Source organism: Toxotes jaculatrix, chromosome 17, assembly GCF_017976425.1.
Source record: "Toxotes jaculatrix isolate fToxJac2 chromosome 17, fToxJac2.pri, whole genome shotgun sequence".
NCBI classification, from domain to species: domain Eukaryota; kingdom Metazoa; phylum Chordata; class Actinopteri; family Toxotidae; genus Toxotes; species Toxotes jaculatrix.
The window spans coordinates 6,494,677-6,514,728 of NC_054410.1; the positions used below are offsets into that span (position 1 = coordinate 6,494,677).

General features: G+C 44.3%; 1 protein-coding gene across 1 annotated transcript; it reads right to left on the bottom strand.

Moving 5' to 3' along the window:
* Positions 1–1,330: 1,330 nt before the first annotated feature.
* LOC121197411 (phospholipid phosphatase-related protein type 3-like) lies at positions 1,331–12,312 on the bottom strand. The gene is made up of 8 exons (XM_041061013.1): positions 12,139–12,312; positions 11,569–11,754; positions 10,174–10,303; positions 8,945–9,140; positions 6,946–7,003; positions 4,476–4,649; positions 2,738–3,580; positions 1,331–2,287 (listed from the first exon to the last, which is right to left on the bottom strand). The coding sequence occupies exons 1-8, from the start codon at positions 12,310–12,312 to the stop codon at positions 1,331–1,333; spliced, it is 2,718 nt and encodes a 905-aa protein (XP_040916947.1).
* Positions 12,313–20,052: the final 7,740 nt, after the last annotated feature.

Genomic DNA, 20,052 nt, shown 5'->3' on the forward strand with positions numbered 1-20,052 from the left:
ATATGTTGTTAGGAACTGGTACCAAAATATTTGAAATGATAACAGCTATAAACAAATTGGAGGAACACAGCCAGTAAGATGCATCCAAACATCACCTGCTTGAGCCATTGTCCAGGTTAGTGGTGATGGTGGGCTGCATGACCAGCTGGGCAGCTTTCAATTAACATTCCCAGCACCATTGTGATTTACCAAAGGGCCAAATGCGAAGGGTGACAGAGGGAAGAGTGTGCTAGCATGGTTTGATAAACAAACGTTAATCTCTTTAGTGCTGCTTGAGGCTCTGTGGCAGGTTTCACACACAGCAAAGACTGGCTGCTTGGCTCGCTGTGCTGAGCGGCCCAGCCACCCTCTTCACTTTAGGGAAAATTCTCTTTCCAGTCCACCGCCTCTCATGTTTACAACAGTAATCCATTCAGTGACGTTTGTATAGGGGTGCCCAACTGTGCGTGATCCTCCTTATACCCACCCCTCCTCCTTCTCACACCCCGTCCAGAAGCAACGCTTCCTAAGCCGGGTCTTTCTGGTGGATACTTATAGATTTGCTTGGCATCAAACATAAATTTCCCCATTTGGTGTGTTTATTCAGAGGGGTAAAAAGACTCTCATGCTTTTGTCAGTTGTAGCTAATATTTTTGAAGCTGAACTTCACATTACTGCATTCTTTGACTTTCCATAGCTTTTGGGTGCTTTGAAGAATGCGTTTTTCAGCTTGTACAAGGGCAAATTCTCTGTGTGTAATGGCTGGCATCCTCAAACAGCTGCGCTGGTTTAAGGAGAGCTAGTATTGCCTGTAGATGTTTTGTTTTCTCAGTTTTATCCCTCCCCTCTCAAGGGAAACTTGATTTAGCAAATCCCAGACCGTTCATTGTGATATCTCTCTCTCAGCTGCAGCCTCCTCGCTTCCTCCTTTGAATGTGTCTTAAAGGAACATGAAGGATGTGCGTGTTAAAACGAGAGGTGAACTGGGGATTTTAATTCTTCGCCCTGCTCTCTTTGACGCCCCTTTCTTCCCTTGTCCCTGTTCTTTTCCCAGTCAGGGCCGTTGAGCCGGCGCTGTGGGCAGTACGTGTGAGCAGGGAAAAACCAGATCCCCTGCTGAGTGTGTGAGCTGCCAGACCTCCCCACAGTCCTCCACCCCTGCTGTCTCTTCATTTCCAGCATTTTGACTGAAGCTGTTGTTCTGAATTCGGCGTCTCTAAACCTTTTTGTCAAAAATCATAAATCTCTTTCCACCTGCCACAACCTACTTTGTTTCACCGTCTCTTTCAGCTGAGTCTTCTGAAGTACAATCATTGATATGGCAATGATGTCCGTTGTCTTTCCCCCTTTACTATAACATCCTCTCGTTCTGCATGGCCTTGTAATAGTTTTCCTGCTCAGCATGGCTGCGGGCGGAGACGGAAGGCCGACGAGGCAGGGTGGAAGAGCGGGACAACGTCTGACTGTGGCCGTCCATCAGTAAATCGGGGTGGGGAGGAGGGGGGAGCATGATGGAGCAGGACGGGTGAGGAGGCGGTGGCATGGAAGAGGATGGTTGAGGAGGTGGGGGCATTTGACAGCTAGATGGGTGAGGAGGTGGTGGCATATGGGAGGAAGATGGGTGAGGAGGTGGCGGCATTTGAGAGGATGATGGGAGGGGTGGTGGGGACATTTGAGCGGATAGGTGAGGAGGCAGAGGCATGTGGGAGGAGGCAGGGTGAGGGAGAGGAGGAGGCAATGGAGAGGAGCTCGGCTGTGGAGGGGGAGGCAGAGGGGAAGATGACGAGTGAGGAGGCGGTGGTGGAAGAGGGGATGATGACAGCTGAGGTGGGGGAGGCAGAGGGGAGGAGGAGGTGGGGAGAGGTGGGGGAGGCAGCTCTGCCCCTCCTTCAGCACTGCCACTGGCCGAGGAGGAGCACAGCGAGTCTGTTTTCACTGGGAGTGTCCGATAATCCCGGTAGTGACTGACATTGTCCTGTCGCTGTAGGGTCGTGCGGTGTTTCTCCCCTGCTGTGTCAGTGGTCATCATGTTGCCGCTGATGGTGTTTCTCCACTCCCACGGCTTGCCATTGCTGGCCGACACACGCACCACCGGGTGGTGAGGGGCATGAGCGTCGATTGTGACGATGCTCCCGCTGCCGGCGATACTTCCCGGGTTGCTCCCGGTGCAGCTGTCTCGATCAGATGGGATCCGGTAGTAGGGTGACTCAGAGCAGTTGGACCCACCGCCGGAGGAGGAGCCACCCTCTGATGTCTTCGTGGACGAGGTGATGGGCCCATGACCCGGCTGCTTTGACATAGCTATCACCTGCAGGAAGGTGAAAATCTCATCAGTGTGCATACAGAAAGTTGTTATTGCAAAATCGCTCTTTGCAATATCAACCCAGAGTTCAGGGACTTTTTTTATTGTAAACATTGTAAAGTGTGATAATAACATATTCAATATCCCTCAAGAACATTTTAATAAGATTGAACTCTGACTATATTTGGTGCTTAAACCCTTGTCAGAGTATTTTATATTGGAAACTAATCAGTGGAATTGCCTCCACCCGTGTTGTTCTGTTTTGACTTCACCAACAAAATAAATCAGGTGTGTAGCGCACACAGAGTTTGGCAGCTGTTAAATCTCTTCCTCTGTCTAAACTATATTTTTAAGAACTGGCTGCATGCCAGCTGAAATTAAAGTATGGAACATTACTGCTCAAAATAATGTAGTTATAATGATTTGCAGGCATTCACTTTCTCATTTCTACCTCACCTGTGTGACTCTTTGCTGGCTTGGCGGCTGGTTGGGCTGCGTGTTGGGCACACGGGGAGTTGACACCGCAATGGGCCCTGTTCCTGGCTCTTTCATCCCTCCTCCCTCTGTGAGCGACAGCCACTTGGCACGGGTTTTAGCGCTCTTGGGTGAGACGGGCGGTGGCCGAGACGCCTCCTCGGGGATGTGAACAAGTGGGGGTGCCACCACCATCCTGGCTCCAGTTGGTGTGGCGGTGCCCTTGTTGGCTTGCACCGTGGGATAAAGAGAGGAAGGCATCCCCTGATCTCCTCCTTCTCCTACTGCTGCTGCTGCTCCTCCTCCTTCTTCTCCTCCATCTCTTCCATCCATTCCCTCCTCTTCGTCTCGTGAGCTCTGGCTGCGGAGCTCCAGTGATCGCTGCTTCCACTCCGACACCAGCTGGTGAGACCTTTGGGGGTCAAAGGGCACATGGAAGGTCATGTGGCGCTGCGTGGCAACTGGCTCCTCCGAGGGGGAGATGGGGCTGTTGCCGTTTGCAACTCGGGGCAATGTGTTGCTGAAGGTTACCATGGTTTCCTTGCCCATGGGACCCCGGGCTGCCAGGAGCTCCACATCGGCGCTTGCTCGTTTGAGGGAGGCCAGGGACGCCTTCTCCCTCCTCACTTTACTTCGGGCCCCAGATCCCAGTCCTGCCCCCAGCTCCTCTCTGCTCTCGGACACCCTGGGAGTCTTCCTATACAGGGAGTCATGACCACGCTGGCTCAGCACCCTCAGGCTGTCCTTCTGCTGAGCCGAGGCCAGTCTCTGTAAAGAGGGAGCATCTTCTTCTGATGCTTTGAAGTTTCCCACTGCATACACAGCCTGGCAGGGGACAGAGGGATAAAGGGAGGGAGGTGGGGAGGAGAAATAAATGAGGAGATGGAAGTACCAAGCATGTTAAATAAAGACTGAAGTGTGAAAACGTATTTTCTTTAATCTTTAGGAGGAAAAAAATTGATATTCCTATTAGTGGGGAGCAAGTGCATGAATAGACATCTCTCCCTCTTCCTTCTGTTTAGTCTGAGGTCAGCATGAATCACTCTCTTCCTCCTCTCTCAGAATTCATCCTTTAATGACAGGAAGAAACGCGCCCCCTTTTAACAAGTGAAAGACGAGAGAGAAGGAATGAGAGGAGGAGGGAAGCGTGGAAAATGGCAACGACAAGTTTCCTTAAACCAGAGTGTGAAATTGTTCCAGAGAATTCTTATCGGATTATTCGTTCTCTATCTCTTCCCTCCGTAATAGAAAAAGCTATATATAGCCTGCCAAAAAAAAACTGCTGGGAGAGAAAAGTATGGAAGCCACACGGAGAGAAGAGGTGATGAAAAAAAGCTGAATTTGTTAGCACATGCTGTGATAGTGTTAGAATAATACAATGGGACAATTCAGTCACAACTAAGGCACTTTTATTAAAAAAATCTATTTATGTGTATTCTGTCATTCCCACCATGCTGCATGCTGACTGTTAACTACTCCCTCGGGACAAAACAAATCCCTAAATGCACACAAACATATGCTGGCACTTATTTACCAAACTAAAGCCTGAAATAGGACATCCGTTTCAGGACGACTTTACTTGTTCAAATGTCTTTCAGCGAGTTAAATGATCATAAAAGCAGTAATTATCTTGAAACCAGCAAAAGAAATTAAGTCCTTTAATATATTTTCCCTGTCTGATACTTGTCATTCGCAGTCTTTTGCACTTTGTTTAACTGACCAGGTAGACGCCAATGCCGGCTCCTATGAGGTATCCCACGTAGACGTCTATTGGGTGACTGCGGTGCTGAGTTATCTGTGTCAGCCCGGCGAGGCCTGCCGCCATGCAGAAAGCAAACACCAGGAGCGGCTTCAGCAGTTTGGTCGTGCTGCTGATGCTGGCATTAAAATACATCTGAGGAGACAGACGTGCACATAAATAAACAAAAGACAGTTTAGACATATGGAGGCTAGGGTGGAGAGTACAAGGCATGATATACTGCAGCAAAAGTTTCACCTCAACCTCACAAAGGATATTACAGTTTAGAGGGGTTAATTAACCCCAAATGTCATCCAAAATGACATCCATACCCCAGGAGGCTTTTAGCTTAGCTTAGCATAAAGACTTGAAACCGGGGGAAACAGCTAGCCTGGCTCTGTTGTCTATTCATAAAAAGAAATAACCACTAAAGATGAGTAATTTACAAGTTATATCTCAGTAGTTTTCTTTGCACAAAAACCAAAATGTGGAAACAACCAGTTGCGATCTTAGGAGACAGGACTATTATTTGTCCCCATGCAGTGACTTCTTGTAGCTTCCACTGGATTCCTGGCAACCTCACAGTGATGAAAAGACTCCAGACAGTCAGTCAGTGTGCTCAGCCAAGATATATCATGTTATTTAGAGAGCTTTAGAGCTTTTATTACCTTTGGACAGAGCCAGGCTAGCTGATTCCCCTTGCTCCCAGTCTGTATTCTAAGCTAAGCATCTATTGGCTTTAGCTTCATATGAGACAGACAGATATGATGCAAGGCCATGCAGACAGATACGATAGTGGTGTCAGCTCTAATCTAAATTTAAAGAAAGCAAGTACGTATATTTCCCAAAATATCAAACTACACCTTTAAAAATTAGATAATTTCACTTGTTTCCATTTCAAATCCACTAAGGAGACTGTGGATGAAATCATCTTGAAAAAGTGAGATGTCCCATCAGAAAATATTTTGTCTTGCATGCTGTATATTAAGTTAACTAGGTAATTAAGATGAATATGTTTTGAAAGTAAAACAGAATGGGGGAGACAGCAGGAGAGACAGAAAGGGAAAGAATATATTTACAGTTACATTCACATTCACTGCATGCACTCCATGTTTGGATTACATAAAGTGGAGGACAGCTGAGTGACAGTAAAGCAGGTTTTTGCAAAAAATATCCATTTTAACAAGCTTGTCCATCTAGTACTGAGCATACAAATCCTTGAAGCAAGAGGGAGGAAAAAAAATCTGTCAGCAGGGTGACATTTCAGTTATTTCCAATGCAATTCAAATTTTCTCAACACTTCTTGAATGAAGTGTGTGCTTTGTGAAGCGATCTGCCTAGTTTCAGCAAATTTCTGAAAAGGAAAAAACCTTGTATTGTGAAAAAGGAAACAAGTGGAATTACTCCACCTCATTGTAATTTTCAACAAAGGTTTTTGATGCTGAATACAGTAAAACAAATGTCTCAGTGTGATGGGCAGCAAAAAACAACACAGAGGAAAAATTATTTGCCTGTACTGTGTTTGATCACACATTTTTTTTGTAACTGTGGCAACCCAAACAGCTGCTTTCCTGATCCTCTCCTGCCTTTTCTCTCTGATCAGAAATCTGTCTAGTGAGCTTTAATGAGCACCCACTGAGCTCAGTGAGGCAGCAGTGATATGGCCAGTAGCTTGCTACAGCCATTGGTGTAGGAGGGTGTGTGTGTGTATGTGTGTGTGTGTGTGTGTGTGTGTGTGTGTGTGTGTGTGTGTGTGTGTGTGTGTGTGTGTGTGTGTGTGTGTGTGTGTGTGTGTGTGTGTGTGTGTGTGTGTGGGAGGGTGTTACCTCATGGAAAATTGACAGTACTACTTTGCCACACAGTTCACATACTGCTTCTGTCAGCACTGGACTGTAGAATAGCAAAAAGCTACCTACTGTACACTAGGAGCAATGCACACAGATATCTGACCTCAAAAGACAGTTCATGTTATGTTTTTAATGTGAGATTTACATGGCTTCTTGGCCTGAGGATACTCTGCTATACAGAAATGAGTGAGTAAACAAATCAGTTGTGACTTGTGTATGAAGTGACAGTGATTTCATTCCAGCGAAAATCCTCTGATACACGGGAACTAATTTTATTGCTGCCAGCAGCAATGTGAGTTAAAAATAAGGAGAAAAGCATCTGGATAGATGTCATGAACACAGATAATGAAAAGAATATCATCCACAGAAACTCCGTGAAAGAAACAATCAAAGGATGTAGCGAAAAACACCTACATTGCTGAAATATAAAAGCAAACTGGTTACACTGGTTACCATTTTAAAAGGGTTTGTTAAATGAACTACTCATAAGAGAGATACACCCAATAAACTACACACACCCAAGCATCGTGAAAACATATGATGCAAACACATCATACTCAAGTTACACAAACACAAGAAGCAAGTAAGACCCAGGAAGTGCTTACGGAGATATAGACAGCAGCGAAGCCAGAGAGTGTTGCATGCTGGGATGGAAATGTTTTCCTGAGGGGAGAAAGTGGGAGAGTTAGGTATGAAAGAGAAAAGGCAAGGTGAGAAAGAGATTCATGTTTTCACGGGAAAAGTTGTGCGAATTCGGAATAAACCCGAACAAACCATAGTCACGGCTGCTCTTGTTATTTGCGATGTCAGGATTGTGTTTGACATTAAAACCTGTGCGCCTGCCCGACTGTGTGTTTGTCAAACTGAGCGTGCATCCTTGGATGTGAGTCTTAATGAACACAAACAGAATACCATGGGGCATTAGTGGGAACATTAGGGGAGAGTGAGTGAGTGGTTTGAGGTCAAAGCTGCTAATTTAGAGTTTAGAACATCTCATTTAATTTGCCTCAGTGTGAGTGTGTTTATCCTTGTGTCTTGCCCTATTGTGTTAAATTTAGACACAGGCTAAAACTGTGTGTGTGTGTGTGTGTGTTTTTAGGTGAGCTTTCTTGTTTGTCTCTTTGTGAGGACTAATTTGAGTTTTAGACCTTTAAAAGTGATTGCATTATTACTTTTTAAGGGTATATTTGAGGGTCAATTCTGGGTTTTATACTTAAGGCTACAATTACAAGTTTATGCAAATTGCTGGGGTTAGACATTTAGTTGTGATTGCTAAAGCAATAGTTCAGCATTTTGGGAAATATGCTCATTTGTTTTTATTTTTGCTGAGAGTAAGATAAGAAGATTGAAAAAACTCTCATACTTGTCTGCTTCACCCAGCAACTGGTTAGCTTCACTTGGCTTAGCACAAATTATGGAAACAGCCCTGTATGTTATCAATTTTGAAACCTACAAAAACCCAAGTGTAAAAACAACATGCCGTGGTTTTATGGGGGATTATGTGTGGACTATTTCTTGTCTGGTCACAGACACTTTGCTGGTTTTCTAGAAACTGCTCCTGACCTAGAAATAGTCTGGGGCATAACCTCTTCTAAACTGGTTAACTGTTTTTTTGGACAGGTTAAGTTAACCAACCGCTGGATGTAGCCTTAAATTTAGCAGAAAAGAACCAGAAAGCAAATAGGTGATTTATCCAAAATGTGAAACTATTCCTTTAAGGTTAGGCACAAGGGAATTTTTGGGACCGAGGGACCTCTCAAGTACAGAAGCAGAGACGTGCACTTGTAGTACTAGGATTATCCCTGTATCAGCTATATTTAGCTGTAATCTTTTCTGTCTGTTTGCACTTTTTGTGTCTAATACCCATATGCTGGAGCTTGTTTTGTTGTCTGACTTGTCTGTGTTACACACAAAGAGTATCTTCACAAGCCAAACTTAGCCTTAGCACCTGCAAGTGAGACACTGCAGCTGGGCACAATGAGAATTTATAAGGGCATTGTTAGTCTTGCTGTACAAATAAACACTTAACTTTACTAAGAAGCATTTCGTTAATAAGCAAATATTGCATTATTTTAAAAACCTAACTGTAACAACAACAGTTTCACTGCTTTGCTGTTTTAATCTCCTGTAATCCTCTTCAAATGCAAATTAGTTTTGATGATTCCTCGCCTTGCAGTTTCCATACACTCCTGCAAGATAGTGACGTGTAGCAATATACAGTATACTGTGCAACCACTGTAAATCCTTCTACATTCAGAACACAATGGGTTCTGTCGCAGTTCGTGATAAAGCATATATCTGTATGAGCAGAGCCTCAGCTGCAGGCATGTGGTAGGTTTGTAAATGATTCTAGCTGGAGAGCCAAGCTGCCAAACATAGATATATTCTTATAAAATGGCATCAGAAGCATAAAGGTATGATCCTACACAAATAAACAGATAATTTTTTGCATTAAATTCACTATATTTGTGCGTCTTCATATGTTTTCTGTTGTTTTGTATATGGGATGCAAATTTTGAAGCCAGGCAGATGGGAGGCATTCTGTGTGTCCATGTGTGTCCATGTGTGCTGTCTTTCAACAGGAAACATAAGTACACGTCTCACCTTGCTGACATGATGGCATACTGGTCTTTCCCCATGCAGATGTCCTGCATGATGTAGGCATTGTTGTCACATGACACTCCCGGGGCCGTGTAATTGGGCTGGCAGACGGTGAGGAAGAAAGGGGCGTGGTAACCAGTAGCGAGCTGGATGACATCTGTCACCAGGGCTGTTGCCAGGAGACCGAACACATGAACACCTGAGGGAGAGAGAGGTAAGAGACAGAGACAGAAAGAGATGGTAAGGCAGCCTTGGTAAAAGTACTGAAAGCCCCTGGTGGCTTCCCCACATTGAGCAGTTCATTTATGAAGACTTGCAGTCAAAAACAACGCTGAATTTGCTCCAACAACCTGAAGTGACACTACAAGCCTTCAGTTTTTGTTTTTTATGAAGCCATTCAGCAGACAGTGAAATTTGGCAAGGTGAATTAATTACTCTTTTCACTTCAAAGCTCAAAGTCTGCCTCAAGATATTTCCCCTGAAAAATTATATCATGCCTATTTCATTTTACGTCACCCTTCATTTAATGCATGTAATTAGCTTATTTCCCTACTTCAAAAAGTGGAGTAAAGTTGGGGGCACAGCCTGGAAGTGTAATTATTGTGTGTGAAGTGTAATACAGATCTCCATCTTAAAAACAGCTTTTTATCCCTAAATAGTATTTACAGACATTTCTTTACAATTATAACACTGTTGGTAAGCTGATAAGGCCAAAATATATCTGGGTACCTGTTCATTTCCCACAGCGTTACTTTGAAGGTGTAGTCCTCTGTGTGATTCATAATTCATTTTAGTTATTTGGACGATGATAAAGGAAAGCAGACATGAAACGTGATGCATTGTACACCTCCAAAAAGGAAAAATATTTCTGCTTAAACTGAAAAAATACATTTGCAGTGTAGTTCCCAATGAACTTAACTACGCTGCATCAGGAATTGCTCCGGTGATGTGTTTGTTTTGGATCATGGAGTTTTAGAGGCCTCTTCAACACCAACTGAATAAGCATCTATGGGAAAATAATGCTGTATGACAAGCTACGTGGTTAATGAGACCCTCTAAAAACACGGTCCCAGGTGCAAGATACACCACAGCTTGCTACATCACTGTGCCCCGTCAAGGTTTTCTTGAACAAACCCCAACCTCATTTCACTGTTAGATGCTTTGGACTGGAATGTAACCTTAACTCGTCTCCTCCTGCGAACCCCACCCCCCCGAAAATTAGTTGAACATACCCACGAAGCGCACAGTTCTGCGTAGGAAGGAGTTGAAGCTGCAGCCTCCAGCATTGATGCTGCTCTCTGACTTGGGACAAGTCTTCAGCTTGGATTGCATACAGTACATTAGTCCCTCTCCCATCATTATCTATAGACAGAGGAAGAGAAGTGAGTAAAAAGGAAGAAAAAATTGTGCGTAAGAGGAAAAAACAAAGAGCTTTTGAATATGATGTGTCTGTAATGTTGCACGCACTGAAAAGGCACAAGAGGAAAAAAACACAAAAAGACAAAAAAAAAAAACGTCTGTAAGGAAAACAGGTAAAAGTGCTATGTCAGATATCCATGTCTGTGATTGTGATCTACGGTGAGAGAGAGCAGTGCGAGAGAATGGAAGCAAGGTGCTATCGAATAGTGATCACTTCTAATCAGAGTGATAGATGAGTGTTGGAGAGGTCTGCTCGTTTCCATGCTCGTGATGGATTAGTGTGTGTGTCTGTGTGTGTGTGTATTGACTGGAGGGACTGGGTAGTGTGTTTGATGGTGTGTATTGGAATGTCAGGTGTGTATTTATCAATGTGTCTATCGATTCTGCATTTCTGAGGGGAGATTGAATTTGCTTTGTGCCTGTTCGAAGAGCTGTACGTTTACGTATTTGTGCGATCTATGTATTTGTCTATACACAAGTGCCTCTGTGTGACGAATGTATGTGGCACTCATAACCTCCACCACACCCAAAAACCCCAGACACACCATTAGGCCACTGATCCTTTGTGAATGATTTTACTCTTGTGACTCCAATATGAGAGGTTTTTGTTGTAGTAAAATTAGTCAACATTTTTACATGAACGATGGATCAAATCCTGCTCAGTGACAAATCCACGGGGAATTATTACTCAGCAAGGTTTCCAGCTTTGTTTAACTTCTCATTTTGGTGGTACAGCCTGCAAATTCTGCTCTCAACAGTTTCCATTTTCCAGCAGTAGCACTTGTCTTCAGTAAAAAAAAAAAAAAAAAAAAAAAGAGATCTGATAAGCCAAATGAATGCGATGTTACTGAATAGATAGCGAAGAGAATCAAACACCTACCAAGCTAAAGATCAAAATATTTTTCTCAGGAATTGGTGGAAATTAGAATAGAGTGAAAGTGAGAGCAGATATTACACGGAAATGTGACTCCAAATGAATGCTAATATTCCTCTGTATGTGCTGGCTGTATAAACAATAATTATGGGATGTGATATTTTTCTTCTACCCCAAATGGAAGGTGCTACTTAAGCCATAGAGATCCATGAATTGAGTTTGGTTAATAAGGAAAATGAGCCATACAGAAGTAAACCTTTAAACTTTCCTTCATATTTCAGGGAACTCAGTTCTATCCCCATCAATAAACCTCATGTGCATGTGATGGACTTACGGACGCTGCAGGACCAGCGAAGGCCAAACTCAGAAGCATCAACAGTGGGATGAGCTCATCGCCCGTCTCTATGTAGGGCATGGAGAGGTCGCGGTCATGGCAACGGAAGCCCACCATTGCGGGGGACAACACATCTGTCAGCTCCAGGAAGTACAGGGACACCAAGGAGGACAGGACGATGGGGAGCTAGAGAGCCATGTGCATGCACGCATATACACACACACACGCCCGATACAAGGACAAGGACAAAGCATTTAATATTTGCTTGGAAAGGGGTGATTCATCCAATGTTTTATCTCAGCTCTTAGCACAATAATCAATACACATCCTCAAATACACATCCGCACACACAGGGCACAGAAAAATCTGATGACACTTTAATATTTGCTTAAGAAAAACATCACAGTCTGCTTTCAGTGGAGATCGATGCCTCCAGATGCAAGCAACACAAAACACACACTACTGTAATGAGTCTATAAAACGAGTCATTCACCTAGTGAGTCATGTTGACCAAGCATTGGGATATATACACAAAAGGTGATTCATCAATACATCTCAATCTACGCATACCTCTACAAAATAAAAGCACGGCAGCAGCGTCATGCTGTCCTTAGGTGGTTTCTTCTTGGCTTTGTTTTTGGGGGACGTCATCTTGGGGTGAGACCAGTCACAGCCTGTTGGGATAACAGATTGCAAAGAGATGTCAGAGCGGAGTTCCAGAGCACTTTCATGGATTTCCACCATCAGTATTTCTGAAAGCATCAGGAAGATGTTCAAACTTCTGCCAGGCCTGGACTTGAAAGAAACAGTTTCAAAAAGTTTTCAAAAGGCTGGTTAAGGCTGAAAGGTTTTATAATTCACTAATTAAAATGAATTCGTTTGAATAATGAGACCTTGCGTTAATAAACACATTAAAATGTATTATGAGCAATTTTACTGTAGTGTTGCTTGGTAATGAGGTGCATTATTAGTTTTTGCACACCCATACACAGAGACACCTTCAATGATTAGGCCTGTGATTCTTCACAACAGCGTTCCACTCGGTGATTTCTTCACACGCGCATGCACTCAGACAGAGAAACACGCAATGCAATTAAGATGCACTAAAGCAAAGGTTAGCTAAGGTCATGCTGAAATCTGCAAACACAAAAAGGCTTGATTCTAATTCAAAAAGGAAGCTTTTCGACCTCTAAACGGGTGTTTTACACTAAATTCATCCTTCCCACACACTCAGACATTCACACATTAAAAAGTCTCTTGCAATCAGTAACCTGTAGGCGATCAGAAGGCCTCAGAGGGGAGTAAGAGCCAAGGGCCCAAATGGAAAACTAAACAGATTTAAATATTCACAGCTCTCTCGACAGCTCCCCGTTTCTCCCCATCTCTGCCTGTCCTATCTCTGTATCTGTCCTCTACCCATTCCCTTCCTCTCGCTCAATCTTGCTCTCTCTACCTCTCCATGTCCCCATTTTACTTATCGCTATCACCTTCCGTATATCACTCCCTCTTCCTACCAAACTGCTTTTATATTAGCCACACTTTCCTCTTTACATCTGTCTTTGTCACTCCCTTCCACCTATACCAATTATCTAGCGTTCGCTGTTTTTCCACGAATATCCCACCAAGGATTGTGTGATATGTTGGTTTTCTGTTGTTGGGTGAGTATTGACTTTAATATAAATTGTTCACTGGCTGATATGAGGCTAAGGACGTGGTTTTGCTGAAAAGCCTCAGGGCTCTCACTCTCTAAAACATGCAGTGAAACCTACTCCACCTTGTGCCACAGTCTGGCTGACCCAACTAAAGTGATTTACACTATTTAGAACTGGTTTCAGTGGAAAGTTCTGATCCCTGTGATTGTGCAAATTACATTTTCGACTTGCAGTTTCCCTTTCTAGCACACAAACAGACACATTAAAGCAGATTGAATATGAGCACAAAATCAGCTTATCTGAAGCGTCAATCCAAAAATACTATCCTTCAAGAAACTCCTATTGGCTGAAGGCTGTCTAGTCATCTCTACCTCTTTTTGCCTCTGTCATCTTTTAACTCTCTGTGCTTCTATTTCTCAGTTTTACTGTACTCTGCTCAAATTTTCTTTAGCTTCGCTTATTTCTCTGTCTCACCGGCTTTGTCTTGACATTGCTTTCTCTTCACCATCTTGTCTTTTTGCAGTATCTGTCTGCAAATCCCTGTCTCCGCTTCTTCTACCTTTCTCCAGCTTCCCATCTTTCTTTACACCTCTCTACCTCTTCCCCCCTTTTTCATCTGCATCCTCCTTTCTGTCTCTGTCTGTTTCTCCCTGAGATAAGAGGGCCTGACCCTGAGGCGGTGTAAGGCACAGAGAATCAAAGACTTCTACAGTCTAATTTCCATGACCGCTAGAAATGGAGAGGAGGAGAGGAGAGGAGAGGAGAGGAGAGGAAGGGTAGATCAAATACATAATGAAGAAGAATGATAGAAAAACGAAAAGCAAAAGAGTCGAGCTCAAGTGTGTGTGTAAGTATGTATGTATGTGGTTGTCTGGTGGTGCTGTGGGGGGTGTGTGTGGGGGGGGGGGGTGCGCGTGAGGATCACAGACGGGGAGGATATTGGGATGGATGGATTCCAGTGTGGCTGAAAGCAGCTTAGGAAGATGCTGGGTCCTGGGTCTCACTCTCGCAGCTGCTGGGTCTCAGTGACCTACTCCAAACAGCATTTAAACCTCACCCAAACTCACATCTCTCTCTCTCTCTCTCTCTCTCTCTCTCTCTCTCTCTCTCTCTCTCTCTCTCGCTCTCTCTCTCTCTCACACACACACACACACACACACACACACACAGGCACTCTGTCTATCACACCAGCATTTGTCCTCTGGGGCACGTCATGTGTGCGTGTGACTGCAAAATGTTTTGTAGTCTGAGCGGCTGTCTGCTTGTGCTTGCATACATCAAGGAAGTCTTTGCAAAAATGTATAGTCTAAGCAGTTTGTGTACATCTCATCTGTGCATGTGTGTGTGTGTGTGTGTGTGTGAATGATGTGGGTTGTACAGCCTACGCAGGACATAAACAATCTGTCAGTCTGTCAGACAGCAAGGAAGATACAAGACTCAGTGACCACCAATGCAGGGAGGGGGGTGAGGGTGTTAGAGGCAGGGACTAGCTTACACATATGTACCGTAAAAGCATACACCACATTATAGCCCACTTGAGCAGATATAGCACACTTCAGCATAGCGTAGTACAGCATAGTGCTGAAATGATCAGACGCCTAATCAATTACAGACGACAGACAGGAAACGAGAAGCAAAAATGCCAAATATTGCCTAGTTTCACCTGCTTTAAATATTTTCTTTTTGTTATGTGATCGTCTTTGGCTTTATGAAATTTCAAAGACTGCTTTAATGATGCCATTCTAGTTAAGAGGTACATAAGATAACAACATAACATCAGTGTGGATCAGAATTTTGTCATATTGGTAGAAAAAGCACCCATGTGTTTCCTTAAAGAAGATGTTTCGGCTGATTCCACAAAAGTCTGTTTCTGCATAAGCAAAAATGTCTGTAGAGTTTTTACCATATTACCATATAGTATAAGATACTCTAGTACCATCTGCTATGTCTTACAATATAACACTGGGATGGATCCATGGTGTCTCCCAGCAGGCCACTGACTAAACATTAAAATCAGAATGCAGAGTGAACAGATGCTGCTACTCTTTTTATGACCCCTGGTTCCCAAACATGAACTTGAAAATGAATTAATGAGGAGAACATTAAGTGTAACAGCACCACTTATCAGTTTTCCATTCACCAAGCACTCATCCATCCGCCAAGAAAGTTACTGTGCTGGCCATTGCAACAGCATACACTGCAGGGCCCTCAGCCAGAGACATAAAGGGCCATATGTTGACTTGATATGGAGGAGGGTTAACGCAACTTAACTCGCCCACTCTGTTGCTGAAAATAGTTCAGCCACCAGTTTTATCAAGTATTAATCCTTATAAATTCACCATATGTAAAAATTGGTGATGATTGCATCTTTCGTGGAGGGGAAAAATTTGCTTAAGATCATCATCTATTGCAGGTTGTAGTTTTTACTCACATTTATATTAACCACAATATCAAAACAGAAAACCATAATGCTGGATAGACTATTGATGTTACTCCACCACAAGCAGAAATCAGCAGATTGCGTATGAGATCAATTATGGAAACGTGAAAACCATGTGCTGATTTTTCCTCGCTCGCCCCTCAGCTAGTGCCCGGAAGAACGGTAAGTTGCTGGTGCTTGCATGCAGGGTAGAGAGCCACTATATTACCGGACTGCTTGAGCACTTACCTCTGTCCCGGGGGCTCCGTGAATTCACCGAGTCCCGTCGCCCCCTTCCCCCCCGGCGTGGTCGTGCGTGCTGCTCCAGTTTTGCGGTGCAGAGTCTATTTAATCCATCTCCGGCGTCTCCCAAGTCACCCCGAAATCCAAAACGCCCCCCCACTGATATTTAGAAAGCGCTCCGGAGTGAGGGTATTCTGGGTTCACTGAAGGAGACTGAGAAAATGAGGTTGGATGAGGAGTTAGTGGGGAGACCTACAGAGGAGGAGCAAGGATGGCGAGAGAGAGAAGCGAGGAGCAAGAGGAGGGTTGCTGATGGTGGCAAGTCCAATTTGCGGCACTTGCTGGTAACGCGTTCCTTTCCTTCCTATATCTTGGCTTTGGATAAGTCAGAGATTCACGTGCTGTCCACCCGGTGCCTCCCCTTTATTTGCACCTGTAGGTTTTTCTATTTTCTCCAGAATATATAACACGGATGAGCGTGAAATTCCAAAAAAAAAGCTTGTTTTTTTCTATGCAAAGCAACCGTCACAAGGTTTTCGGGTACGCAGTCAGCTTCTCAGCGCGCACATACACACACAAAGGCATGGGGGGCGGGCAGGGGTGTGGAGGGGGGGTTACAGAGGGGAGGAGAGAGTGTGGTGTGTGCGCTTATGGTGGGGGGAGGAGACAGTCTGGTCCACACTTCTCGCTTCCTTTCCCTGCTGAATTCCTGTTTCGGGGCTACCGCCGTGAGGCAACGAAGACAAAGGGGTAGATTTTGGAATGTGTGCGTGTGTGCATATGTGTGTGGAGTAAACGCGGCCTGCGCCCCTGTGCGTAAAAGCGAGGGGGCGGATTCGGAGATAACCTCATCACTAAGCAAGAGCCAGTTTCAGTGTAATTATAATATTATGCTCACGGTCAGATACGCCTCGTGCTTCTATAAATACCATCAGATTCGTTTGCGTGACCCCCGAACTTCTATATTTTCTGTGATGATGGCTCAGATGTCTCAGCCTTTGTTTACCCTAGAAGGGTGTGGCAGGCGTCTGACCACGGTGGTGCTTTTGGATGCCCCCGGAGGATGCGGTGCTGGTCTTCGAGGACACGCATGCACGCATCATTTAGTTGCCTTACAGACACCTCTGCGATTCTCTGACTCATCATGAATGACATTGCGGCAATTAACATCAAAGACTCGAGTGCAGGTGCACATGTGCGCGCATGTGTTGTGTTTGTGGCGTGTCGGCACGTGTGCACTTTTGTGGTTGCTGTAGATGTAGACGCTCTGTAAGAGATCCATATCTTCTGCTCCCACGGTTATCAATTCTTAATGGAGTTTAAAGCTGAACTTAAACATCAGCACCGGCACGTTTCCCCCTTTCTCTCCATTTTTTTCTGTCTCATGTCAGACATTGTTATAAGTGAGTGTTGTGACACATTCAGGGACACTTTCAGCCTGGATGTTAACACCTGTGCAGACTAATTTGAGGAGGTGCAAAGCAGGAAGTCGCCTGCTGACCAGACTCCAATGGTTTTACATTCATTCAGATATTTGTACACAGGAACAACCCCTCCTTCTCCTCCCTCTCCCTCAATCTCTGTCATTTGGCTCTGTGCTGTTGCTCAGTGCTAGATGAATGGGGGGTGCCCCATTTAGTGTTGATCCTGTCTCCGGTTGCCAGGGAATTTCTCTGGTTCTCATGGGGTACTCCCTTGTCTCCGACTCCCTTCCCTGGGCCCCTCCCGTTCCCCTCCTCACTCCCCCTGCCCTGCCCAGAGCCTCCACCCTGACAACATCACACACACACACACACACACACACACACACACACACACACACACACCCCCCGACACAGCCACCCCGCCAATAATACCCAAGGGTTGGTCACAGCTGGCAAGAGCTAATAAACTCATCACTCATAGTGCCTGGCTCCTATTTACCTACTAGACAAGCACTATAGAGTGGGAGGGAGAGAGACATGTGTGGTGGAGGTGGTTGAACACTCTTTTGTGCTTCCCACAGACTACTCACACTCCTCTCAGCGTGGTGAATTTGGTCATTATGTACACAGTTGCAGTACCTGTGCTATGCAGATATCACCACAATTGTATTTTGTCTAACATGGAGTTAGTGTTTTACCAGCAGTCTTTACCATGAACCCCCTCGGTATGGTAATTGATCGCCAGGGGGATGTACATTGGGGATTCTTCAGTTTGATTAAAATCCTTCTTGACTGCAGTTCACACATGTGACCCAATTACTGGGTATTAGCAAAAGGCGTATGGTCTCTCTTCAGATATACGCATGTATGCGTGTGCACACCCACATGCAGACACCCCCACATGCAGCACACGTGCATGTTTGCATGGCTAATGCAGGGGTAGGCGTTCATGGTGGGGACACATATTACATACATTCACCCATCCATCTATGAAAGCCCACACAATTCTGCGATTGGATTCCGATTGATTTTTACACAACCCATTCAGTGCACCCACTGTGGTCTGAAGACACCTGACAAAGGGCCCATTGTTTATTTTATTACAACAAGGAGAATCCAACCATGTGCGAGTGCAGAGAACGCACTATTGATTGGCTTTATCACCGTGTGATTATCTTCACTTTATACAGTCTGGTCGATGCACCGGCACTAAATCATCAGCATGCTACTCCTCTCTGCCCCTCTTCAAACATCCCACATGCCGTTAGCTCTCATCTGTACTGAAGAATTATGTTGTGTGGTATCAATTTCAGTTCTCCCTTCACTAAGTGTCAGGTTTCATATGAGCGCTCGGGTTTCAGTGTTCGATAGTAAATTGTATTTTAAAAGAGTGTTAATGTTACTATGCTTATGCGGTTGAGAAAACAGTCCCCTATAATATGAAATGCAAGACTCTAAATCAATACAGATGAAATGTGTAACAATGATTTACTCTGCCATGTTATCTAGGCCACCTCTTCATGGGGTGACTGAGGTGTGTGACAAAGCAAATATACATGAAAGGGCCAGACACATATACACACGCACACACACACACATGCACACACACACAAAAACATTCATAATACATGGCTTGCATCCAAAGTTGGCCATCCTTCAGATACTCTCAGCACAATACCCATAATGTCATTCTCTGCATGTTTTCACCACTCCACGTTACATTCATCTGCTTAGGTAAAGGTTCAAGTGCCTCTGTGTGGCTGAAAGCTGTCATTACACAACAAGTTAAACAAGACCATTATACCCTCAGGTGGAGTGGTGCTTAAACCTCCTCCTTAAGTGGCCTCAGGGACGCTGGCATTTCTCAGACAAGTCACTTACGTTGTGCCGCCTGTGAATCCCACCTCACTTTCTGTGCCACAATCCTACATTTAAGTTTGTCTGGACTTGTGTTTACTACACAACAGTTAAAATTTGAAGGGAATCGACCAAGAGCTTACAAAGTCCTCAAGTTTTATCTGTTTTCTGACAAGATAAACATCGTTAGCATCCGCAAGTCCCACACAGATCAATTGCTTAAGTGCTCCATGGTAACACTTTGTGATAGTGGGTGTTACAGTAGGTGTAGAGTCACATTTAATACGAATATCAACTTGATGCAGTTTGGTTTGGACTATGCATTTCACCGCATAGCACTATTTGACTGCATAGTCCTGTTTTGTGTCAAAATATTCATCGCTGTATGTCTTTCACCTAAAATCTTCTATAGTTAGTCACAGGTCTTGAAAGCTGACTTAGCTTCAGAGCTGCTACACGTTCTCATTTATCTCCCTGGAGGTAAAGCTACACCTTTGTTGTGCAACACAGTGTGTACTGAAGTATTAGCATGGAGCAGAGATTTTGCCTTTTTGAAGCTGCACCATGCAGGCTCTTGAGCTTGTAAACAAATTGCTCACACACACACATGCACGAGTGATTCAGCTCAAAACTCAAATGGTGTTTTAGTCTTGTAAGACCAGGACTGGAAATGAGCACTAAGGAGCAGGAATGGCCAGAGTTTGACTGCTTTGTTAAACACATGACAGAAACACACATGAACATAACATAAGTTATTAAAAAAAAAAAAAAAAAAAAGGGCATGCCTCCTGAATACAGATATTTAAACAATTTCTGCTCATTGTAAGTGCCAAACAGAGCAGGAGCACATTTGCACCTTTTTATATTTGATCTGGTAATCGTTAACAAG

Bases quoted from the DNA above. Each gene is read 5' to 3' on its own strand.
- LOC121197411 (XM_041061013.1), bottom strand. From the start codon at position 12,312: ATGGTGGAAATCCATGAAAGTGCTCTGGAACTCCGCTCTGACATCTCT. The intron at 3,581-4,475 runs GTCAGTTAAACA...GTCCCCTGCCAG, and splicing joins CCGGCATTGGCGTCTACCTG to GCTGTGTATGCAGTGGGAAA. The intron at 2,288-2,737 runs GTGAGGTAGAAA...ACCTTCCTGCAG, and splicing joins GCCAGCAAAGAGTCACACAG to GTGATAGCTATGTCAAAGCA.